The 25,149-nt window shown below is 58.8% G+C and overlaps 1 protein-coding gene across 2 annotated transcripts in view; it reads right to left on the bottom strand.

Annotated features, from left to right (window-relative positions):
* MPPED1 (metallophosphoesterase domain containing 1) overlaps positions 1–25,149 on the bottom strand; it is a 65,209-nt gene that overhangs the window by 22,965 nt on the left and 17,095 nt on the right. For both annotated transcript variants that reach the window (XM_036237632.1, XM_016135762.2), the window contains exon 3: positions 22,311–22,492. In XM_036237632.1, coding sequence (XP_036093525.1) covers positions 22,311–22,492 — 182 coding nt within the window. The remainder of the gene's footprint in view (positions 1–22,310; positions 22,493–25,149) is intronic.

Here is a 25,149-nt window from a genome sequence, read left to right as displayed (position 1 = left end):
CTAGTCCATTTGTGAACACGGAAACCGTCCAGAACCACGCCCTTCTGACTGGAGGTCCAGCCACAAACATCTGTCTGGACAGCCACTGGACTTGGCAACTCGCCAGCCATGCATAACTTTCAGACATCTAAGTATTACTATCCCCATTTCACATCTGGAAATCGAGGCTCAGAGAATTTGCCTAAGGTCACAAATCAAACTACAGAGGGCAATGGACACTTGATAGTCTTTGTGGCTTCGCCTCGTGAAACTCATCCTGAAGAGGAATTCCAAGCCATCATGCTGCTCTGCATTACAGTGGGTGGGTGGGTGGGTGGATGGATGGGTGGGTGGATGGATGATGGGTGGGTGGGTGGGTGGATGGATAAATGGGTGAGTGGCTGGACAGATGGATGGATGGACGGGACAGGTGAGTGGATGGATGGATGGATGGATGGATGGATGGATGGATGGATGGATGGATGGATGGATGGGTGGGTGGATGGATGGATGAGTGGGTGGATAGATGGATGGGCGGATGGATGGATGGATGGGTAGATGGATGGATGGACAGATGGACGGATGGACAGACAGGACGAGTGAGTGGATGGATGGATGGATGGATGATGAATAAGTGGACAGATGGATGGGTAGGTGGATGGATGAGTGGGTAGATGGAGGATGGATGGGTGGGTGGATGGATAAATGGATAGAGATAGATAAATGTATTTATAAATCAATCAGTCCATCCTGCGATAGCTCTGGCTGTCTCCTTCATACCAGCTGGCCTCTGCCTCCCTGGACCCCGCCCTCTCCTCTGGACTTTTCCTCCAGCTGCCCTGGCAGGGCATGTTTTCCAGACCTGCCTCCCTCACCCATAACCCTGACTATCCATCTCTGAATCTCCTCCAGTTGGACCTACTCTCTTGCAGGCGGGAGTAAAGGAGCCAGAACTAAGGCTCTGGTATGACTTGACTATACTAACATGGGGTGAAGAAGTCCCCTCCTCTGTTCTAGGACTGCTACCTCTGTTGTCACGGCCTACGGCTGGATCAGCCTTCAGGTGCTCACGTCATCTTACAGCTCTTACCGTCCTGGCCATAGATAAAATTCGCAACACCTAGTCATCACAGGCTTTCTTACTCAGCTTCCTCATCCCCTTCTGCATTCGAGCCATAAACGAGGGGAGCGTTCTGGGGACCTCGATACCTGATTGATTTGCAGAGGTTCCGTGGGTAAGAAAATGAGATGAATACAAGTTGTTCCTCCTAATGCCTGCACACGGAGGAAACCAATGTCCCCCGGCCCCTTCTTGCCGCTGACTTTCCCGGCAGCGAAGAGGGCTGGCCGTAGGAGAGCCTCCCCGGTGCCCCGATGGGGGAGCCTGCCCTGACGAGGGGCTGCAGTGCCCGAACCCAGGAGGGGGGTGTTCTTTAGGCTGGTGTGAAAGCAGGTTAGGTAGTGTCAACCCTGGAGATGAGAGAGTGCCGTCCCTCCGTGGACCAGGAGAAAAACAGCCGGCCTGGAGCGCGTCCCCCCGCCCCCACCCCAGCTGGGCACAGGAGAAGGCAGCTCAGGTGTCGGGGCGGCTGTGCCTGCTCAGCGGGGTTCCGAGAGGGGACGGACGGGTCCAAATGCCTTTTCTTACCCACAACCAAGGCACAGATCCAGCCAGCTGATCCCAAAATCCCACCCGGCCAGAAACTCACGTTCCTCCCCAAAGCTGGGCCCCATTGTAAACACCTCCCAACACACACACACACACACACACACACACACACGCACACACACACACACTGGTCAGCTGTCCGCAAGCCCCAGCGGAGCATGAGCTGTGTTCCAGACTCTGTATGAGGCACCATCGAGGACACTGATAACCCCAAGGCTCAGTCATGAGGTCAACACCAACAGTGTCACGCAGAGGTTCCAGTCCACACCACTCGCTGGAAAGAGGAGGAAACTGGAGCTCGGAGAGGGGAAGGGACCCGCCTGAGGTCACGCAGCAAGACAGCGGAGAGCAGGGCCTTGAACCCCGGCCTCTCGCCTTGGGAGTGCCCAGCGGCGGCCATGTCAGCCTCTGGGAGGACATGCCCGGCGAGCTGGGGACTAGAAAGATCTGAGGACATTTGGGAAGGGTGATGCAGCAACTTGAGGGACCGGTCAGGTCCTGAGCCAGGGGGGCCTCGCCGGGTGGGCCAGGACGCTGAGCTCCCAACCTCCGGGAAGCACCACGTCCCCACGGGAAGCAGCACGACCTCTCCCTGCTTTGCGGAACTGGCGGCCATCGCCATGCGGTTGTATTCCGCAAGATGTCCGGGCCAGCTTCCCGAAATGCTCCGTTCCTCGTCCGCCCAGTGGTCTGAGATCCTGGCATTTGCTAGTCATGGACTTCTCGGTGGTAACGAGACCAGTGAGCGCACATCAGCGGAGCCCTAGAGGATGACATACTGTCGTAACTTTTCATTGGCCACGTAGATCCGAAGAGACGTGCATCCACATGCAGACCCCACACGGCGGGCAGCACGTGCACGTGGCGTTCGGGGCCCCGACAGGGACGCCAGCGGAAATCCCTCTCCTCGCGCCTCCCAGACTAAGCTCCCTCAGAAAGGTGGCGATTCCTCCTCGCCGGCACCCACCCACCCCTCTTCGCAGAAGGCGCTGCCTCCACACTGCATTGTCAGTCACATTCAACGAGACACACGCACGTCTCCGTGATCCATGCCGCTCCGGGGCGGCGCGCGGAGCCCCGCGGAGTCACCGCGTTCTCTAAATGCGGTGACAATCGAGGAAATGCCCACGTACGCTTCTCCTGCCCGTCCCCACTGAGGAGGGGGAAGGAACGAAGAGATGGGGAACGGTCTCTGATTGCGTTTTGACTCCGTCTTTGACAGTTCTGTGTTTAAACCCTCAGCGGCATCTGGGAGGTCCGTGCGAGCAGACTTCCCGGAATGGCGCACGGTCTGCAAAAACACGGGGCTCCCGAGCAAGTTCCACCGCTCAGCTCTGAGCCTCCTGACGCAGGTCGGGCGCACCAGCGATGGCGATGGTGTCACATGACCCCGCGCCCACGTGGGACATAGGCCCGCGGCGCCAGCAAAGGGAATTTTGTGCGCCGCCTGAACAGGCACTGCCCGGTGAGGGCCCAGGCGGGGTCACGGGAGCGCAGAGCACGGGCTGTGGCTGCAGGATCTGGTTTTCGCTGCCCTGCGGTGAGCACGTCCCTGTGCCAGGCTCTGCGATAAGGAATCTGCATTGGATGCTCCTAGATACCCCAGGGGAGCAAGGGCCATTCGCCCCGCAACACGGAGGAGAGGCCGTGCACAGAGCGGTTAGGGGTGTGCACCGTGGAGCCCAGAGCCCGGATCCCACCTCTGCCTCCTCCCCGCTGTCTGGCCTAGAGCAAAACCCTCACTCCTCGGAGCCCCATTGTCCTCATCGGTAAGACAAGGATGTTGGGGTTCTCCACAGGGTTCTTACGGTGCTGTCACCGGGGAAGTCGAGGAAAGCCTGTGTTGCACTCACACTGTGGACATGGAAATGCACCAGGAGGAAGTCTGTACTCACAGCGCCCTGGAAACAGGAGGCGTGTGGGGCCACGTGGGCGGCCGCGGGCTGGTGGTCAGAGGCAGAGGCGTGACGGGAAAATGTGGGCAAGGGCCTTTGCCAAGGTCTCCAGGGGCAGGAGGCAGGGCGGGCTGGGGGAGGGGCAGGGGGGCCGCCCCTGGTTGTCTGCTACCTGGCTCTGGGGTGATTGGGGCAGGGGCATGGAGCCCCACACAGCAGGTGGCTGGGGGCAGGAGGTCTGGATGCGTTGGTCCGCATGCGACAACCAGTCAAAGGCGAGTCCTGTCTTCTAGAATTGGTTAAGCCCAGGAGGGGCAGCCCCTTCAGAGTCCACCAGGCCCCAAGACGTCAAAGCATCGGAACACAGAGAAGTACAGGCCTGATCATGCAAGCTGGACGTTAGCCATTGTCGCAGGCTGTCAGGAGCATGGAAGGCTGTGTTCCACTCCAGGCCAGAAATGCTGGCTGGGACCATGGCGGACCAAAGAGGCCAAGACGGCCAGGTCACCTGCCTGGGGCCACGCGGAAGCTCCCGGACTCCAGGTCACCTGCCGAGAGCTGGGTGTCAAGACTCCCTGTGGGACAGCTGCATCCTGGAGTGGCCGACGCTCGCTGATCGGCAGGCCAGCCCCACCACCCAGCCTCTCCCAGCCTCACCCAGCCTCCCCCAGCCTCACCCAGCCCGCGTGGGCCCTACGCAGGAGGGTTCTGGATTCACAACTCGGCGCTGGTGCCCATATTTAAAAGGCAAATGCAATTTTTCTTCTGTTCCATCCTAATAGCCAAAATGTTTAACTTTCAAACATTTGTTTTTCCTGGGAAATGTTTTAGAAACAGGAACATTCCGTCCTGATCATCTTTAAACGCTCGTTTCCGTTGCTACTGCAGAGCGCCCGTGACTTTAGGCTGAAAGGGACAGTCGAGAGGTTTCTGCATTTTTCCTCCCCAAAATAAGGCCGCCTGCCGCCGGAAAGATTTCACGAGACTCTCTCCGGAAGTCACAGCCTGGCAGAACACAAGTGCCCAAAGATAGCCCTGAGAGGGTCCCCAGTGACCCTCACAGAGGGTCAAGCTGGTAACCATGGATGCGGCATGCATTCAGAACCTGAGGCTACGGCGCCCCCTCCAGGCCAGGCCCTGCTGGTGCTCTGACCTCACTTCTTCCTTGTGGCCACGACCACCACCCACCCCCAGGGACGGTGCACCCACCCTCCAAACTGCTTAAAGCCTCTTGACACTTGCTAATTCCATTCCATCCACCTGAGACCCCCTTCCTGCCCCCTGTCCGAGTTAACTCCAATTCAACTCACCTTCGGTCAGTCGGCCCAAGGGCCACTTCCTCCGAGATACCTTCCAAAGAAAAGGTTTGCTCCCCAACACTCTTGGGTTGCCTGAGTGCCCAGAATAATGAATGGAATAAAAACCCCACACCCGAGGCCCATTAGCCAGGTCATATGCAAAGGACGAGGCAGCCAAACAACAGTGGAAGTCTGAACAGTGGCCCTGGAAACTACAAGAAAACGGAGAATTTCGAACGATGAGGGAAAAGATGAGCCACGCAGAGTTCTACACCCAGACAAACTGTCAGCTACGACCAAGGACAGAATGGAGGCTTTTCTCTGACCTGCAGCATTACCGAACGTTTACCCCCAGTGCATTCTGTTTCAGAAAGCTCCTGGGAGGTGCGCTCCACCAAAACGAGGGAGTAAACCACGAAAAAGGAAGCCGCGGGACCCCGGAACCGGGGGCTCCCAGGCAGAGGAGGCAAAGGGAGAGGACGATGCAGGGCCGTCTCGGGATGACCTGGAGGTCGGCCAGTCCAGGCCTGGGCGGCGTCAGAGGCTCAGGCAGTACGAGAAAAACGAGCCAGACGTGGCCTAGCCCAGCTCGCCATGGTGCGCAAGAGCATTCAAAGCTGCAGGAGACGCAAAAGAACCATGATGGGTACATAGGAAAACAAGCGTGCAAAACAATTAGCTGCTTAAAAACAAACACACACGTGCACGCATGTGCACGCACGCACACAGTAAGTTGTACAATGAATACTTAACCAAAAACTGTGCTAAGACGACATTAAAAGGGTAGGAGAAGGAACATGTGTATAGGGGTGGAGAGGCTAACTCTCTAAATCTTCAGTTTTCATTGTGGGAATTAACAATTAATATCTAAAACGGAAAAGTCAAAGAGCAGCAGCGTCAGGTCGTTCCTTAGAGACGGCACGGGAATGAAAGCGGCGGCCACCGGAGCCGCACGGGGACCGCAGCGCTGGCTCTATCGCGAGCCTCCGGCACTCCGTGACTCGTCGTGCACCTGTACGGCCTCCATGCAAATAGAATTTTCATTAAATAAAAAGACGGTGCCGGTGCCGGGAGGCGGGGCGCTCCTCCCCGCCCCCTAGGTCTGTCCGGCCCCTTCACGTGCTCCGCCTGCTGCTCAAAACCCGGAACCAAATCGAAGGGGGTCCCAGTTTCGGCAGACAGGCAGGAAACGCGACCTGGGTGACCCCTCCGAGCTTCCGAGGGTCTCGGAGTACTGGGATGACTCTGGCGGCCAGGCGCGAAGTCGGGGGACCTGGCCGAGCAGCTCCTCACCTGAGCAGGTCAGGCCGCCCTCGCCTGGGCAGGTCAGGCCGCCACCGACGACGCCACAGGGGTCGGCTGCGGAGAGTCTGAGGCGGGCCCCCTTGCGCCCCGTTTCTACCCTTCACAGTCTAGTGAAACGGGCACCGTTCAGGCAGGCGAAGAAAGTGCGGCTCGGCGAGTTAAATAACTGAACGGTCGGTAAGCAGAGAAGCCAGAGCTAGACCCCAGATCTATCTCTGCTGAAGCCCGTAATTTCTACCTCTGTATCACAACCACCGAGACATATTACACATGGCAGAGCTTTTGTATTAAACAGTCCTCAAAAAAAAAAAAAGAAAGAAAAGGCTTGTCGCCACAGACTTGAGTCCTTACATCCTCCCTGTTACGAGACGCTCTCAGCGACTTTATTTGAGACTACACAATATTTTGGAGATCGTGTGGCCGTTGTAAACAAGCCTCTAAAGACCGATTTTTAAAAGCAATACAGATGTTGGAACAAATTAAACAAATTCAGCAAAAGTACAGGACACACAAACAAAGCACAGAACAACCAGCTGCGTTTCTGCGTGCTGACAACAAACGATCCACAAAGGGCGTTGAGAAAACAATCCCATTTGCACTCACATCAAAAAGAAGAAAATACTCAGGAATAAACTTCACCAAGGAGGTGAAAGATCTGTATGTTGAAAACCACGAAACAGTAGCTGAAAGAGATTAAAGACACGGTAAATGAAAAGATGCCGGGTGTTCGTGGGTCGGAAGACTCTGTGTTGTTAAGAAGTCAGTAACACCCAACGCAACCTACAGATTCAACGTGATCCCTACTGAAATCCCAATGACGTCTCCTCCAGAAATAGGAAAGCCATCTAAAATTTACATGAACTCTCAAGGGACCCTGAATAGACAAAATAATCTTGAAAAAGAAAAATAAAATCGAGGGTCTCATACTTCCTGATTTCAAAACCGATGGCGAAGCTACAGTAATTAAGACGCTACGGTGCCGGCATCCATGGCACGGACTAGAAAGCCCAGAAATAAATGTTCACATATATGGTGAAATGACTTCAACAAAGGGGCCAAAACCACCCAATGGCGGAAAGACAGTCTTTCGACAGAGCGTGCTGAAAATAATGGATATCCACATGTCAAAGAATAAAGCTGGACCCGTACCTTACGCAACATGGAAAAATTAATTCAAAATGGAACAAAGGCCTGAAGGAAGAGCTAACACTGAGAAACTCTTAAACAAAAGCATAGGGGGAAAGCTTTACGACATCGAATTCAGCAACAATTTCCCAGGTAGGACGCCGAAAGCACTGGCAACAAAAGAAAAAACACATCGAAATGTAAAACTTCCCTACGTCGAAGGGCGCCGCCATCGGCGTAAAAAGGCGCCCACGGAACGGGGAAGAGAATATTTGCAAATCCTATTTCCAATAAAGGGTTGATATGCAGAATATATATTTATTAAAAAACTGCAACTCAACAACAAACAACTCAATAGAATGGCTACCATCAAAAAAAAACAAAAACAAAAACAAAAAACCAGAAAACAACCAGTTGTGGTGAAGATGTGGAGAAATGGGAACCTTATGTGCTGTCGGTGGGAACGTAAACTGAAATAGCCCCTGTGGAAAACAGTATTTTTAGATTTTTTAATGCTTCAAATGATTAAGAAAAGAACTAGCGTATGATCCAGCGACTCTGCTCTGGGTACGCATCCCCGAGAACTGAAAGCAGAGACTCAAACAAGTGTTTGCGGATTCGTGTTCACGGCAGCGTCATTCACAATGGCCAAAAGGCGAAAGCCACGCAAGCGTCCCTCGGCAGAACGCGCAAACACGCCGTGCCGCAGCCATACCACGCGGTACAGCTCAGCCTCTGGAAAGAAGGGATCTCTGACACATGCCACTGCGCAGACGAACCTCGAGACAGTACGCGGAGTGAAGCCCGCCATCCGCGAAAGAACGAGGCCTGCACGACTCCACTCGCTCGAGGTACCCGGAGTGGTCCAACTCGCGGAGACAGGAAGAACGGTGGTCACCAGGGGCTGGGGGCAGAATGGGGAGCCGGGGTTTCACGGGTGCGGAGTTCCGGTTTTGCATGATGAAGACGGTGGTGACGGCTGCACAATGTGAACGGACCCCTGGAAACGGGTAACGTGGTTAAGTTTGAAAAGAACGGAGGGCGGAGAACTGAGGCCCCCGAGGTTCAGGCACCTGGAACTGGACGCCAACCATTCGAAGAAGCAAACAAGTCTAGAACGTAAAAGTCGCCGAGGTGCAGAGGTGGAAAGGGACTGAGTGGCCGTTTGAGTCTCGGGCCCCTCAGCTCCGCCTTCCTCCTCAAGTCCTAATTGAGAAGCTTCAGGCCAGGAAGCTACGCCTGCTTCCACCTCCCCAGGAAGTTCCCAGCCGGATTTCACCTGGGGTCTGATGGCCCTCAATGACAGGCCTGGCTACAGGGACAGATACTTAGCCCTCCTGCTGCCAAACGAACATTTTCCCAAAAGGTTCCACAGGTGCCTTTTGGCGACAAACAACCCAGGTACAGGGGGGAGGGGGGAGACCGGACCAAAGCGAGGTTCTTTTGCAGCAGCACCTGAAACAAGTATCTCAAACAGTGAAGGCTAAAGGTTCCTATTTTTAAGGTATTTCTTAACAAAACTAAGTGTCATTCAAGCTAAATAAACATTTTGGATGTCAAGATACACGGAAGTAAATCAACTCGCCACCTGTTTATTCAGTTGTTCACGCCACAGTAATTTTTTTTTTTTTTTGACCCTAATCGGTGCTGGGCCCCGTGCTGGGAGCTGGAAACAGGGAGGTCTCGGCACGGTCCCTCCCCCAGCACCCAGGGTGAGAAAGACGCATGCGGGCAATTTGAGATGTCTCGTGGGGGTGGTTCCAAGTCACACGAAACCACAAACAGCAGTGAGCTCCCCCTCCCCCAACCTCGATGAGAGGGGCCGTCACAGAAACAAGAGCGGCAGATGCTCCGGGCGGACGAGACAGGGACGGGCATCGGAGGAGGACCTCGCGCCAGCGAAGGCACGGAGGCAGGCCGGGGGGGCGGGGCAGCCGGGGCCACACTCGAAGGAGCCTGGGCGCCAGGCGAGGATCTGGACGTCGCCCCGGACCCAGCAGGGAGCCTGTGATGAGTGTGACGGGGGGGGGGGGGGGGGGGGGGGGGGCGGAGGCGGAGTTGGATCAATGAACAGAAAACTTCTTTTGAATACCGACATGACAAATGTTAGTCTGGAAAGTGACTATTTCGAGAGGCTGGGACGCTCCCAAAGCAAGCCCCGCTGTGTCGGTGCCCAGCCTCCCCACACTGTCACTGTCACGGCTGTCAAAGCCAGCCCGGAACCAGCTCCAACGGCCTGCCCGGGCTCTCCAAGCTTCATCCGCATCGTGCACACTTAGAAAGGTGTGAAAGTCTTCTCCTCCTTAAGAGAAATCGAAGAAACAAACCTGTACACTTGAAAAAAAATAAAATAACTGCTTTTCCTTAAAACAGATTTCAAAGACCTAAAGCCTAACTTTTAAATATCTGATTTAAAAAGAGGATAGCATCCTCGGATGAGGTTAATAATAGTAATTAAAGCCACCATCAACCGAGCATCTACTTTGCGCGGGGCGCTTAGATGCATTCGTGAAACCACCACACCGAAAACAAAAGCCGCGTTCGTTGCATGTTTATCCCGTGCCGGGCCCTCTGCTGAGCCCAGATCACCCCCTGCCTCACCGAACCCTCCCAGTATCGGCCCCCTTTCACAAATAAGAAAACCGAGGCTCGGAGAGAGGACGTAACATGCTCAAGGCCAGATGGCTGGGAAGAATGGAGCCAGGACCCAGCCCTGAGGGGTTGCTCCAGACCTATGTGCTTCAAGTGCAAGGCCTTCTTCAGCCCACAGCAGCCCTGCAGAGGAGGGCCACCCCCACTCCGCAGGCACAAGGGGCGTACGACGGCCTCGAGGCGGCCGAGCGGGCGCGTGGCTGGTGGTCCTGGGGCAGGGTCTGCCTGCTCCAGAGGCTGAATCCTTTCCACGGTCCCGCTCTCGCTTTGGGAATTCAGTTTATAAATAATAAACACACATGGAGTGTTTGTGTGTGTGTTGGCGCTGTCCGCGGTGCTGAAGGTGGCAAAGGCCCGTGAGACCAACAAGCTACCTGCCTTCCTGAAGTGGCCCTTCGGGGGGTATCGGCGAGGCAGGAACAGGGCAACAAGTGCCAGGTCCGGTGGGGATGACCGACATGGGAAAAATTAAGCTGGCAAGCGGGACGGAGAGCCTCGGGGATGGCGGCTGATGGACGTGGGGCCGTCGAGGAAGGCCTCACTGGGAAGGTGCCTTCTGAGGGTCGCCGGGGAGACTTTGGGAAACCACATCCTTGCACTGGGTCTCAGTCTCCTCCTCTGTAAAGCAGAGACCCAGGCCGCTCGCTGGGGTCACAGCCCATCAGCAACTTGAACGTGACTGTGTTTAGCTGGCCATGATGCTACAAAGCCTGACTCCTGGATATCCGTACCGCCTTGGAAGAGGAGAATTTGCTGACAGAAAGGGCTGGGGTTCTCTGATACACAAGGGACGCTCGCACGTGAAATGGTCTCCTTAGGTAGTGAAAAAATAATAAAAGTTTGAACGAGATTAGAGACCTTGGGTTAGAGACCTTGGGTTAGAGACCCGATTCCAGTCTCCTTTTGCTGAATGACCTCAGTCCAGCTCTTTGCTTCTCTGAGCTCAGTTTCCTCATCTGTAGAGACAGTAACAGCAGGGGACGGTCGAGCTGCACTGCCCCTCAGTGGTCGCTAACCCCCTACGGCCATGTAAACTCAACTTCATTACAGGAAAATAAAACACGAACGTCCGTGCCTCGGTCACACGAGCCACAGTTCCAGTGCTCAATGTCCACGAGATGCAAGTGGCTACCACAGAGGACGACAGTGGTCTACTGGGGGGCCGCCCACCCCGGCCCTGCCAAACCGACATCTGTGCCTTAACGAGACACCTGGAGCCCGAGTGGGCTGGCTCGTGAGGGCTAAGGGGCAGACCAGGCGGGGAGACGCCCCAGGAGAAGGGACGGCCCTGTGATAATGAGGTGAATTCTGCGCCCTCTCTACGTGGTCATCACGCTCTCCAAACCGAACCGGACACGGAGCTCCTGCAAAGCCCGCCCGGAGCACAGGTGCGGGGTGCGGGCAGGGGAGGGTGGCGGGGACGGGGACATGGGAGACTCTTCCAGACATTTCAGAAGGTGGTGGGCACACGAGGACAGAAGATTCCAATTGCACGGCTGGCCGGGATTCTCTGGCTTGTCGACTATTCCTGTTCTGGAATGAAATCCAGCAAGAAAATGACATTTAAAAAACTCGCAGGCTTATTTCCTATCCAAACACCTCTCTCTCTGTTTGCAGGGAAAAAAAAAAAAAAAAAAAAAAAGGCAGCGCGGCAGCAGACCTCGCTTCCCCAGCGCCTGAAAGACCAACCGGCTACGTCTCCGTCGCCCACCGATTTCCCCTCACGGCTCCACTGCAGGGAGGCGGAAAGGGGGGCCTCGCGGGGGGGACCCAGCAAAGCCTCGGAGCGCTGTCGCCTTCCATGTGTCCTCTGCCGTCTGCACACCCCCGGCCCGGGAGCAGGGCATCGTGCCCATCGTACGGACCAGGAAGCTGAGACCCAGGTCACGTGAGTCGCCGGCCCTCCGTCTCACACCTGGGAGGCAGGTGAGTGTCTGCCTTAGTCGCCGGCTACGACTTTACCCCGTCCCCATCGGGTCACGGCATTTTCTTTTTTATCTGTCCCTCGGGTAACGGTCTTGCTGGTTTGGCTGCCCACCGCATGCTCGGCATCTAGCACAGAGTCTAGAACAAGGTCGATACTCGATAAACGTTTGTTGAATGAACGACTGCAAATCAATCAAGTCACCAAGGGAAGGAAGCTCCAGCCTCGGACCCGCGGTTAGCCTGCCCCTCCCACCCTTCACGTGTCCGAGCACAGCCCGAAGGCCAAGGTCCCCTCAGCGCCACTTCTCACACGAAACTGCCTGGTCTCGCCTACTTGGTCACCATCCCCCATCTGGTCTCTGCTTCTCCCACTCACCCCCTCAGGTGCACCGCCCCCCCCCCGCGCCCCGCCACTCCAGCCTCGTGCCTCCTGGCTGGCCCTCACACGAGTCACCAGCACTCCTCACTAAGCTGCAGCCTCTGCCCACGACGGCCTCCCAGACACGTGCACGCCAGCTCGCTCAGACGTCCCCTCGACAGAGGGCCCCGGCCCGTCCCCTCCTCCTGATCCCCCAACACGTGACGGCTGTTTTCTGTGGCCCGTCTTCCGTCCGCTCACTGCCGCACACCCAGCGCCCAGAGTCATGCCCAGCACATAAAAACCGCTCGGCCAACATCTGCTGAGTAGATACTCAAGGGCAAACTGGGAAACGAATGACAACAATGACGATGACTTACACCAGGTCACAGCTAAACACAAGTCAGACGCGAGACACCTGACGGCAGAGATTACAAAATGCCAGGAAGAGGGGACGGGGCGGGAGCGAGCCAGGGACCTGCGGGGAGGAACGGAGGTGTCGACTAACTGTAGACTGAGTTAGGTCGGATGTGCTTATTAAAAAATGTATGAGTAACCACTAAACAAAGCGGAAAAGAATGCAGAATTTCCAAACCAATAGAGGGGGAAAAAAAAGAAACTTCGATCAATCCCGAAGGCAGCAGCGATGGGGGGATAGAAAGCTCAAAACAAATGGCAGAAATGGACGTGTTTTAGGTACAAGAAAACACTCAACGAGTTTTCATTGTCATTACTCAAATATAAAAGTCTTTAGCAAGGTCCTCCGACACAGAAACGACCAGCACTTCTGGTTTCCACGGTACGCACCCCCAAACGAGATGGACATCAAACATGCCACAGGGATGGACCAAGCAGAGGGGCTGGCACCTTTCCTCCTCCCAAAAACCAGAGCCATTAGCCAAATGCATCTCCCTTTTCACTTAGGCCCCTAGGAAGCTCAGTCTCCAATTTCCAACTCACCGAGCCCTGAGTATTAATAGTCCAGGCCCTTCCCTTGAGCTGCTCTAATTTTTTATAATCTTGGCTTTTATCATCAATATTCTACCATTTTACTATTCTTATTGTGTTTATAAATCATCTCAAATCCTTTGGCACAAAATGGGATATTAATAAGGAAACAAACAAAAAAAATCCCAATGAATAACAAAATACACAAAATAAAACCAAGAAAGAACTTTCAGAGAGCCCAGAGAAATGCATCTCTACCTTGTTTAAATATATTTTAAAAATTTAAGGCAGAGATTTTTAAGATGGTCTTTAAAAAAAAAAAACAAAAACAAAAAACAAAACACTGCCAAACATGTTTGAAACACACACTCTAGCGGGTCTCATTTCATTGCCAAAGCCATTCTGTCCTAAATAGATGATTAGCACCTAAGCACACCTTTCAAAGGGGTTTATACATTAGCATGAAAATACTGTAATTATGGCTGGCCAAAATCACTTGACTACAACCCTCGAATTCCAGACTTTTCGTCTTTATTAGAAGTGAATTTTTCTCCCTTTTAGCCCCTAAAACATACTTTGGCTTTGTGAGGAAATTTTTCAGGAAGAATACAGAAAATTAATTTTTTAAGTGAATAGCGTTCACCCACTTTTTGTCCGAGCATCGACCCTGCTCTCTAGCCAGCCGCGTGCTGCCCAGGCCTGCCGGCCACCGTGATTACACAGGACCAGAACCCCCAGATGAGCGGCTTCCGAGCAGAGAGTGGCGGGAAAGACAGGAGCCCGGAGTCGAAAGACGTTTCTGTTTTAAATATTTGATCTTGAATCCTTGCGAGAGTGACAAGAGTCTCTGAAAACGTCTGAATCAGGCCGTTGCTTATGACTGAAGAGCCAATGCGCTGACCAGAATCCGTCTTGGGTTTTCTGTACGGACACCTACCGTGATGGCTACAGTCAGCCCTTGAAAAGGAAAACTGTTGCTTGGTTGGGTATTTTGATTAAGTGACCACACCCCAAAATTTGCCTTTTCTCTTTCCATTCACCTAACAAACGCTTGCTGAATGTCCGCCGTGTGCCCGGCTCGCTGGGCTCGATCTTCTTCCTCCCTCTCCGCCCCTTGCCTCCCAGGGGCGAATCCTGCGGATTTCACCCCAAACCTCCTGGGGGCCTCTCTGACACTCCGCCCCGTGCCTCCCAGGGGCGAATCCTGCGGATTTCACCCCAAACCTCCCGGGGGCCTCTCTGACACTCCAATAGCATCCACGTCCTCGCTTGCTGGTCCGCAGACCTGGGCCTCACTCCGCGGCCTCCGCGGTCCCTGGGCTCCACCTGAGGGCCTCCGGCTGCGTACCTGACGACTCACGGTCGGGTCCCTCCCAGCGCAGGACCCTCTGGGAGGGAAGGGACCTCCCCAGGCCACCTTGCAACGAGAAACCCACCACCCTAGGCACAGCCCCTCGCCCTGTTTGTTGGTCTGATTCTTCGTCCAATCACCGTAAATGACCTTGTCTGTTTGTTTAATCTTCCTGCCTGTCTCTGCCTCTGTCCTCAGGTGTAGGGGAGGGGCGGGGGGGGCAGGGCCACTTCTGCCTGCCAGTGTCACCGAATCTCCAACACCAAGCCAGTGCGCGCGCAGCCCCGCCTCCCAACGAGTAGGCAGGCGGACGGTCCCCTGTAGTCACAGCCAGGGGGAGAGGCCCCACCCGGGGCTCTGAAGCCAGGAGGCGTTGGGCGGGGTGAGCGCCCCCTGCATGGCCGAGCAAGAGCTCCAGGAGGGGGCTGCGTTAACACGGGGTCCAGACATCACGCCTTATGGGTGTGGACACTCAGCATGGTGGGGAGGGAGCGAGGTCACCTGGCAGGTGAGGGACACAGCCAGAAGTGGGCCCCGGAAACCCCTGCCTGAGTGATCCGTCCCCTGCTCTGGAGCCCTGACCCGGGGTCCGTGAGAGGCGTGTGGCACTGGACCTGGGCGCCGAGCTGAGCGGCTCACACCACTGGTCACCGCGGCCACCCCCGTGACATCTCCGACCCACCTCCACCACCCACCCACCCGCATGGGGCAGGAGGCAGGACGGCTCCGCCTCGGGACGCCCCAAAAGCGTCCCGCCCCAGGCCTGGGGTGTGCCCCCGAGCAGCCCCGCACTTAACGAGGGCCCTGGCCACCCAGGGGTGGGGCCGCCCAGGGCCAGATACGTAACTTGTGGGATGCCCACCACGGACCAGCTCTGTGGCAAGCAGCGAAGGCAAAGAGACCAAAGTGAGCGAGGTGTGGCCTGAGCGTGGCCAGCCAGACGCACGCAGGTGACGGGCGCTGGGCGGGAAGGGGCTCACGCCCCACGGGGCGGGCGGGAGTAACACTAGCTCGAAGGAATGAGGCAAAAGCGGGGTTCGCACACGCTGCCGGGGCCAGACTGCGGGGAGCAGAGCGAGTGAGCACTCAGCCTTCCTCACCCCCAGGGGAAAGGACGAAGGGAGGGGGCTCCGGCTGGACGGGAACAGGGCTGCCTGGAGGCGGTGGCGGGGGGCGGGGGGGCGGTGAACCTCTCTCTGCCTCCGAGATCATCTCCCACAAGCACCAACCGCTCCTCTCGAAGCCCCCACCGCCGCCTCCACCCGCCGCTCCTGATTTAAATCGCAAAGAGGCGAGAGGACCCTCGGCCCATTTCCGTAGCCGAAGCCCCTGCTCCCCGCACCCCAACGCGGTGGCAAACGAGGCAAGAACCGGAGGAGCCGCCTGCGGTGGGTTCTCCCTTCCTCTCCTTCCTCCTCCGCAGATTTTAATTAAGGGTTTGCTTGCAAAAGACCTACATCTATTTAACTAAATCCTTGGACCCCTTTTATGTTGTCTTACGTATCGCTTTACGCGAGGGTTCCAGCAAAAAGTTAATTATAACTTCTGAATGCTCCATTGCCGGGCCCTCGTCTTCCCGTTTCTGCTGAGGGGAGGGACGTTTAATTGCGTGGTTCGGCGTGTGCTCCACACACCTCCCCGTGCTAATGGACGAGCACGAGCTGAGGGCCCCTCGGTGCCAGGCTGGCCGGGGCTCCGAGGACGCGCATGGACCCGGGCACCATCTCCAGGCTCGTGGGATCCCGCAGGAGCAAGAGGAGCCAGCACACCTGGTGCCTAGAGCCGCTCGGCAGGCCACGGGGGCGTGGGGGGGGTCGGCAGGCAGCGGGGCTGGAACAGCGAGGTGTGGCGGCGGCCATCAGCTCCAGGGGGACGGAGAGGGCCCCCGGGCGCTGCGGTTAGGGGGATCGCAAACGCCGAGCTGGAAGGGTCTGCGGTTTGGGAGTTCGGTTTGGGAAAGAAGAGGCTGAAATCCCGGTGGATAACCAGGAGGAAGTGTCTTCTGAGAAGACTGGACAACACACCAGCTGGAGCTGGAAGATGTGGGCTGAGGAGAGAGAAGGGGGCGCGCCGCGGGTCTGGGTGGGAGTGAGAGCTGGGGATCGGAGGGCTTATCGTCTGGAAGGAAGGTGGTCGAGACGCTCAAGGCTGGCCCTCGAAGGAGCCAGCCTCGAGGAGCCGGAGGCCGGGGAACAGAAGATGGGAAGGGGGACCCCAGAGACGGAGGTGGTGTGGAGCCGGGGGAGGGGAGCCCGCGCTGGGGGAGCTGCATCCCCGTGATGAGGAGAGGCGAGGAAGGCTGGGAACAAACCCGCCCACGGCCTTCGAGCGGTCACTCCGAGGCCAGGGCAGGGGTGAGGGTCCGGGAGCTGGAGGAGCAGGAGTGAGAGCTGCTGAGACTGCAGGCGTCTCCTGGGGGTGAGGGGGGCGGGGGGCCGGTATCTGCCAGTCTCAGAGAGTTTTCTGGTCTCTTGCAAATCCTAGCTCATGAACTGACAGTTCTTGAGGGCACGGCTGTCACTCAGAGCCGGTGGCAGAATTCTCTCGCCTTGGGGAAGATGTGGGTGGTGTGGAGGCCTCGGGGTCAGCTGCTGCCTCTGCAGCTGGCCCCCTGGAAGTGGGTGTGGCCAGCGCTCAGCACCCCCATCCTGCCCTCAGCACCCTGGGCTTCCGGAGGGCACCCACACGCTCACCTGGAAATACCTGGCCCCTTTGGTTGGGTCCAGATCGCCTGCTGGCCTCAGCTCCCAGCCTCGCCCCGGAGACCCAGGCTCTGCCCGAGTCTTCTCAGACCCTCTCAGGTCCTGCGCCACATGGTGATGGCTCACGGCGCCCCGCTCCGCCCCTGGCCTCCTCAAAGCCACACGTACCGCCTGCCTGTCCAGTGGCAATCGGTCAAGCCCCGCCCTGCTGGGGACGCAGTCACCATCTCACACCCGTCCATGCCGAGTCCATGGCCGCTGCCCGGGGCCACCCCGGCCAAGCATTGCCTGGAGCCGGGATGAGGCCTCGACCCTGTCCCCCAGGGACTGCAGTCTGGGGTGCGGAGACAGGGCGCACAAGGACACAGATAACCCTGCCACGAGGTTCAGACCGCCACCGAGGCCTGGACAGGGAGCTCCGGGCGCCCAGCGGGAGGAGCGGCCAACGCGGCCCAGTGGGCGGAGGAGGCTTCATGAGAGGGGACACTGGAGGGCGGGCAGGGCCCCGCCAGGGGGGGGAGAAAGGGCGGTCCCGGGGTGGGGGTGGGGGGACCGGCGTGAGCCAAGGCCCAGTGGGGAACTGGTTCCAGCAACGGCGAGAGGAGTCTGCTGACATTGAGATTCGCGGATCGTGTCTGTTTTGCGAGAGGCTCGGCTCAGGGAGAGGCCGCTTTCCCCACAGGGACACCCCCTCCTCCCTGAAGGCTCCCCTTGCACCCAGAAGGTGCCAAGCTCTGTACGAGAAGGTGATTCTTCAATCCTCTGCCACGGTACGGGGTAGATAAACAATTTTACCGATGAGGCACAGAGAGGTTGAGTGACTACGCTAAGGTCACACAGCAAATCGGAGGCCAAAGCAGGGGCGAGGACAGGCCCGCCTGACTCCCGGGCAGGAGCCCTCGGCCCCCTGCTGTCCCAGGGCCCTGCGCAGACGCGCCCTGCCGACCCGGGCGGCCTGGCCCCATCCCCGGAGCCGAGGAGGCGGCTTCCCGAGCATGCACTTCACTCGGGCAGGCTTCGCTTTTCCCTGCACTGTCTGTGGCCGGAAAGCCCGTCCCCGGCCATTTTTAGCGGCTCCCCGGGACACCGACAAATCCAGCTGGCGTTTTGAGTTCATGGATATCTCTGGGATGTTAATGGCCAACAACGAGGGGGTCTGCTCGGAGCGGCCCTGTGGCCACCAAGCCAGCCCCGCCCCCCCGGCATGCAGACCCAGCAGAAGCCCGAGGGTGGGCAAAACTCGGACGCGCCCACGGCCGCGCCAGGAGCAGCGTGCTGACGGCAAACGGCGTCCCCAGACGGGTGTCTCATCTTATCTCAGGGACAGGGCCTTCGCGGTCATTCGCTCTCCGCGTGTCCGTCTGGAGGTGGCCCCTGGAAGACGGCTTTAGATGTGTTTTCCAGGGAATGGGGAAGAAGCCAGTTAGGACTTTCACATCTGTCACTTTCTCACGGGGGAGGGCTGGGCCAGTGGGCCTGGGGAAGGGGCTTCACGGAGACCTTCTGAGGGCCTGGGGGACACCAGGACCGACCTAAGGCCAGCACGGCCCCCGGCCCCCTCCCGGGACGCTTCACGCCCAACACCAGGGAGGCCGACATGTCGTTAAGAACAAGGAGGTGTTACTGTTGCCTTTACATGACGCCAGCAAAATAATACGCACTCTGTACGCAAAAAAAAAAAAAAAAAAAAAAAAAAAAAAAAAAAAATTGGGGGAAAAAGAGAGAGAATCATAGAGAAGATAAAAAACCACCCATGGCCCCGCCACCCCGACGTGGCTCGGGCCTCGCTGCTGCTGCTGCTCTGACTGCAGGCCATGCCTCCGGTCCCCTCTTTAAAGGCCCCATCCCTTCCCGAGCCTCACGAAGCTCCCATTGCCCCCAGAACCGGCCGCCGGCCCCCGGCCCGGCCCACGGGGCCCGTGGGAACCAGCGCAGCCCCCGCGAGCCCTCCTCGCTCAGCACTGCCCTTGCTCTCTGTCCCCACCTCGGGGCCTTCGCAGGCGCTGTGCCCTGGGCCTGGACGCTCCTCCTACAGCTGCCTCGTCCTCACCCTCCATGCCTCGCCCGAGGCCACGTCCTCAAGGCCTTCCGTGGCCAGCCAGCTAAACCGTCCCTCAGTCGCCAGCACGGTCACTGGGCTAGCGTCTGCCCATCGCCAGAAAGTGAGCAGGTCCTGTGCCTCAATCCCGCTGTCACCCAGGGCCCGGGCTGTGCCCGCACGTGGCGACTTCCCACTGAGGCGTTCTGCACGGAGGGGCGACTGTTCCCTTTTGGTCCTCTCCGTGGGCGTGAACCGCTGACAGAGCTGCGACCATGCGCCGACCTTCCTCGGAAACTCCGCGCACAGCCTCTTCTCCGTCCTCCCCGCCTACACACCCTCACGGTTCGAGCCAAATGTCCCCGCTCCTGCGGGACCGAGCTGTGACCCCGCCTCCGCCCCGAGGAACCCTGATCCGGCCACGCCACCTGCCTGGCACGTGACATTTATTAAACTTAATCGTCCCCTCCATCCCAGCGGAGCCTCGAACGACCTCGGCGGGGGGGCGAGCAAGGCGGCGGGGTGGCTGCCAACCCCGTTTAAAAATGAGGCCACCGACACTCAGAGTCACCCGGGCGGGAGGCGGCCCCAGGACGTCCGGCCCCAAAGGCACAGTCCACACCTTTAGCGTGGACCACAGAGGAGTCACCGTAAGAACCGGAGAGGTGGACGGAGCAGACGCCAAGGGCCAGACTGCGGAGGCCGACCGCCTGGGTCTGCACCCCGCTCTGCCACTTAACTAGCTGGGTGACCCTGGACAAGTCACTTCGCTTCCCTGGGCCTCAGTTTTCTGCTCTGTCAAGTGGGGGTGACAATAGTCCCGCCTCATTCTGTCATCGGGAAGATTAAATGATTTAATAATACATATGACAGAACAGCACACAAAATCAGGACACGTATTAACGCTCAACAAACACTAGCTCTCTATAAAAACACACCCGTCCAGATGCACCTACAGGCACCGAACGAGCGTGCAGCCCACCCCCCAGCCACAACCACCACCTCGCAGCAGACCTGAACCGCCGGCCCACACAGGCGAGTCTCCCTTTGCGTCACGGACAAGTCCCCAGAAGCCAGCAGCTCGTGGCCTCCTGCAAGCCGGCCCTGGTGAAGGTCTCACACGCACGAGGCTCAGCCCAGGACAGAGAGCCCCTCGGTCTTCGGTCTGAAGCCCCCATCCCCTCCCCACGTCAGTAACAAGCGCCCACGTCTGCAAACACTTCAAGGCCGCAAAGGGGAGAAGCCTGGGTGAGGCGAGGAACCTTCTGTCAAAGGAAGACCCCTCTGTAAGTTCACGCTTCCTGCCCCCAACAACTCAGGCAGATAAACCAACCCAACTCCAAGTGCATTCGACGAAGAAGGCCTGAATTCTCACAGACAGAGTTCTGACTCTTGTTAAGAGGCCGGCAGAGAAAGATCGTTCCAAAACACTCGTCTCACAGAGCTGGCCCCGGTCAGGCCTCACCCCTCGAGTCCCCAAACCCCCTACTCCAGCCACAGCACCCCACGTGTCCGCCGGCACGCTGTGGGCTCAGCCGTCCCCTGGGCCTGGTGGCCCCCTTTCCCGCGCAAACTCCCACCCGTCGGTTGGGGCCCAGGCCAACCTCGGCTTTGCTCGGGTGCCTTCTCCGGCAGGAGAAAGCCGCCGCCAGCGCCCCCGCGGGACCCCACGGCACTGGGCACCCCCCCGCCCGCATGGCACACCCCGGCGTTCTTCCTCCGTTCATTCCCCCCACACCAAGGGGAGCACGCCGCGGGAGGGGTACCTCAGAAACAGCCCCCACCCTTACGAAACTCAGGGGGGTGGGCGACGTCCTCTTCTGAAAAGCGCCCACCCCGCACAGCTGCGGCCAGGCAGCGGCGGTGAAGAGCCGGCCACGCCGCGCCCGCCACAGGGCGGACAGTGTTATCGGCCTTGGACACGGGCTCTCGCCTCAGCCAAGGGAGGCCTCCCATCTTTTGATATGCACCGCGGGGGACACAAGAAGCCAGGTTCAGAGAGTCCCTCCCAGGAGGGAGCCCAGGAGCGGCACGGGGCAAGGCCCCCTGCAGGAGCCCTCTCCCACCCGAGCCTGCGCAGGGCTCAGCCCGAACGGGGCCCGTGATTAGAATTTCCCACTTGAAAACATCGGCGTCGAGAGCTCGGCGCTGCCAAGTGGAGGGGAAGGCCGTGCTCGTAAATATTTGTCTCCGCTGGCAAAGCCAGGCCGTTCGTGTGCCGCAGCCACCCGCCTCGCTCCGGGCCCTCTGTGCACGCAGCCCCCAGCCAAGTGCACAGCGGGACACCCTGGGGAGGCGGGCCGTCTGGCGGCCACGCTGGGCTGCGCAGGGGGGGCCGGCCCCGCACCCCACCTCGGAGACGGGGGGCCAGAACGCCAGGCCGCCCAGGGCCCATCCATCTGTCCTCCCCAGCCTGAGGCGGAGACCACTCGCTGCGAGGTTCCTCTGGGTTCTGAGCATGCAGCTTTTCCCAGGGGGCACCCCAGGTTTCCGTCTTTCTTATTTTGGAAGAAAGCAAAAGCCCGAGATAAAACCCTGGGGGCGTGTTTGCAAATCACGGCCCCCTCCACCTGTCAGCACTCACTGCCTGCTTGACAGCTGCCCACAGGAGGGGCTCACATCGGGTCTCCCGGGCCACGGAGCCCCGGGGGTCCCCTCGCTGGGGAAGCCTTCTCCACGGCAGTGGGCGGCTGCGCCCGGTACACACCAGCTGAGCACCTGGCGTCACCGTCCCCAGAGAACCCCGCGCTCATTCGCCCACTCGGCCGCCCGTCCATCCACCCACCGCTACTTACGGAGCACCCGCCTGTACCAGACACAGCGGGCTGGACACACGGCGAGTGAAAACCAGCCCGGGCAGAATCCCTTCAACGGCGGGTCTCCCGGGTCGAAAGTCCCCACAAATGAACGGAACGTCGCGGCTGAGACAAACGCCCAGGAGGACCGGCGGAGGGGAGAGGGGGGGTGGTCTGGAGGCCAGAGGAGGCTTCCCGGGGGACGGGGGGCGCGGGGCGGGGGGGGGGGGAGGGCGGCGTTGGCAGGCCCCCCTCCGGCCGGCACCTACCGAGCCACTCGTTGAACTTCTTCACCTCGCTGGGGAGCCCCAGCTCCGTGAAGTCCCCGGCGTGGATCAGCACGTCTCCGTAGGGCATCTGGATGGGGTCTGTCCTCGAGTGGGTGTCAGACACGCAGACGAAGCGGGTGTAGCCGGGCGGCTTGGGAGCGTCGTGGGGCACCGGGTCCACCCTGCGGGGGGAGAAGGCGCAGCAGCCGCGGGCCTGTGACACTGGCGTGCGCCCGGCACGCGGCCGAAGCTGCAGCTGCGGTCGCCCCGACGCAGGTCACGACCGCCGGCCTCGGAGGCGCACCCGGTCCTCCCGGGGACCCGGCTGGGTGCGTGCCCTGACTCCCCCACTCACGAGCCGGGCGACGCTCGCGTTCCCCTGTGCCTCGGTTTCCCCTCTGCAACACGGGAGGCTCGGAGGGTTGCTGGGAGGATTAAAAGCAGTAACAGGTGGGGGGACCAGAGGGTACGGTGCCCACACCTGAGCCAACACGCCGCCCCCGCGATTCCCACGCGAGCCTGCGGTTCGGAGAGCCCCGCCCCTCGACCCTTTCCCTTCCTCGGCGCCCCACCCCGAGGGGCCTTTTCCCATGCTTCTCCCCTACTCACCCCATCCCACGAAGTTCCAACACCACTCACAGCCCGTATATCGGCTCGTCCACTGTGTTTATAAAAAGATTTTCTTCACCCCCTCCAAAAACCACTTTCCCCCCTTGAGGGTGCCCCTGGCCCCTGTGGGAATGCCAGGACTGAAGGCCATGGCCCAGCTGAAAACGGAGCCCCTCCCCCCACGGCCGTGGGAGCAGCCCCCACGGAGGACTTGGGTGACAGGCACGAGAAGGAAGCAGCAGCTCTTCCAGACGGCGAGGCAGCCGGATCCCATCGAGAATGAGGGCCTTGTGCGCGTGGGCCAGGAAACGGTCCCGGCACCAGGAGACCGCGTGGGCCAGGAAACGGTCCCGGCACCAGGAGACCGGCCTTCAAACCCCAGCTCTGCCATTTGTCACTGACGTGTGACCTCAAGCAAAACACTTGGCCTCGGTTTGCTTGTCTGCAAAATGGGGTAACCTCGCCAAGCAAAAACACCCCGGAAACGCAAAGGAGCTGCCCAGATGGAAGTCCCTGCTCCGCGGGAGCCCGTCGGTGAGGACTCGGAGCAGGGGGCCCGGGGCCCCGGGGGATGAAGGCAGACCGAGTGGCCCGCCCCCAGCCCAGCGCCCCCCCACCCCACTGCTCTCTGCCTCTCAGCGGCATGGTTTGGCCAGGCTCGAAACTCTTACAAACAACACCATGACATTTCAACAAGCAGCTCTCTCCAAATGAGTATGCCACACGAGGAGTTGTGCTTAAATCTAATTATGCGGCACACCGAACGCGGTGCCGTATCAGTTACATAAATACTTTTAAAGACATCTTTCTAATTATCTTTTTTTTTTTTTCAGACAATATACTTCGAAGAAATTTAATTAACACCTTGCGAGAGACGTGGGTTCAGCATGCAGGGAGCACGGGTATGCTCCGTCCTCCACAGACGGGGGCGCCTGGCCAGCCGCCCCCCGACGCGGCGCCAGGGCAGGAGGGGTCACTGCCAGCAGGTCCTCCTGGGGCTGCTGAGCCCCGTCAGACGCTCGGCCGGTCGGAGCCGGGCCCAGCCCGGGAGGGGAGGGAAATTCCCTGAGTGAGTCCGGCGTGAGCAACTCGGGGGGGAGGGGTGCCGGCTCCTCCTCTTCCCTCTTCATTCATTCATGCATTCACTCGTTCATTCATTCAACACAGTATATCCTGACCACCTACTGTGCGCCAGCGCTGAGCTCAATGCTGGGGCCGCAGGGATGAATCAGGCCTGATCCCAGGTCAGGAGACTCCAGAGTGATGGCAGAGACAGACTCAGGCGGGTGGTGACACTGAAGTCACTGGCTTTGATGGGGCAGCACAGGGGCCAGGGGCCAGAGAAGGCCCTGAGCCAGGCTGAGGCCTCCCACAGGCTGCCAAGAGGAGGTGGTGGCCGAGCTGGTCTGGAAGCTAAAATCTCCCTCCCGGTAATTCCTGCCATCCCCCGGTCCTCTGGGCCCCTGCTCCCAACCCTGACAGAGAGTCTGGCAGGTAGCCAGCCTGGAATCCACCTGTCCACCTGCCCCACCCCCAAACACAGCTGACCAAGGGCAGCCAATCGCTTCTGGGCTATTGGCCTGACAGGAACATGTGCGAGCCAATCAAAGTCACTCACTCATTCATTCATTCACCTACACACAGCCTGAGGTGAGCATGCCACACGGTGACAGAAACCAAGTCAAAAAGACAGAGAGAGACAAGGACAGGAGAGACGAAGAGCAAGGTGCCACCTGCAGGGCCACTGCCGGTCCCCACTCTCCTCCAGAGAGCCCCTCTGCGAGAAGACCCCGCCCCCAGCCACCGGCAGGCAGCCCGGAGCAGCTCAGTTTCGAGCTCTTTAATTAACTCTGCTCTTACTTCCCTCCGCCCCGAGGCTTCTTCGAGGCTTCCGAGCTCAGTGAGGATGCAAACCCGAACCCTCCCCAGGGGAGAAATAAAGGCTCCTGTTTCCCGGCACTGTCCTCAGGCTATTTGGATTATAACAAGTGCTCAGCCCGGAAGTCACAGGGAGTCACAGGGACCAGCGAGGGCAGAGGCCCCGGTGACGGCCACAGGCGGCACACGCTCAGCGTTCTCCACGCACTCGCTCTCTCTGCCCGCACGGCGCCCGTCGGGCAGGGTCCTAGGGCTGTGCCCACTCCACGGAGGAGGAAACCGAGGCTCAGGGAAGACGGCCTCGCCCGGGATCTCAGCTACGGAAGCCGGTGTCGGTCCCAGAACTCACGCC

Source organism: Rousettus aegyptiacus, unplaced genomic scaffold (genome assembly GCF_014176215.1).
Source record: "Rousettus aegyptiacus isolate mRouAeg1 unplaced genomic scaffold, mRouAeg1.p scaffold_m13_p_2, whole genome shotgun sequence".
Taxonomy (NCBI): Eukaryota; Metazoa; Chordata; class Mammalia; order Chiroptera; family Pteropodidae; genus Rousettus; species Rousettus aegyptiacus.
The sequence above is the reverse complement of the archived record's forward strand: the minus strand, read 5'-3'. Positions and strand labels throughout refer to the sequence as shown.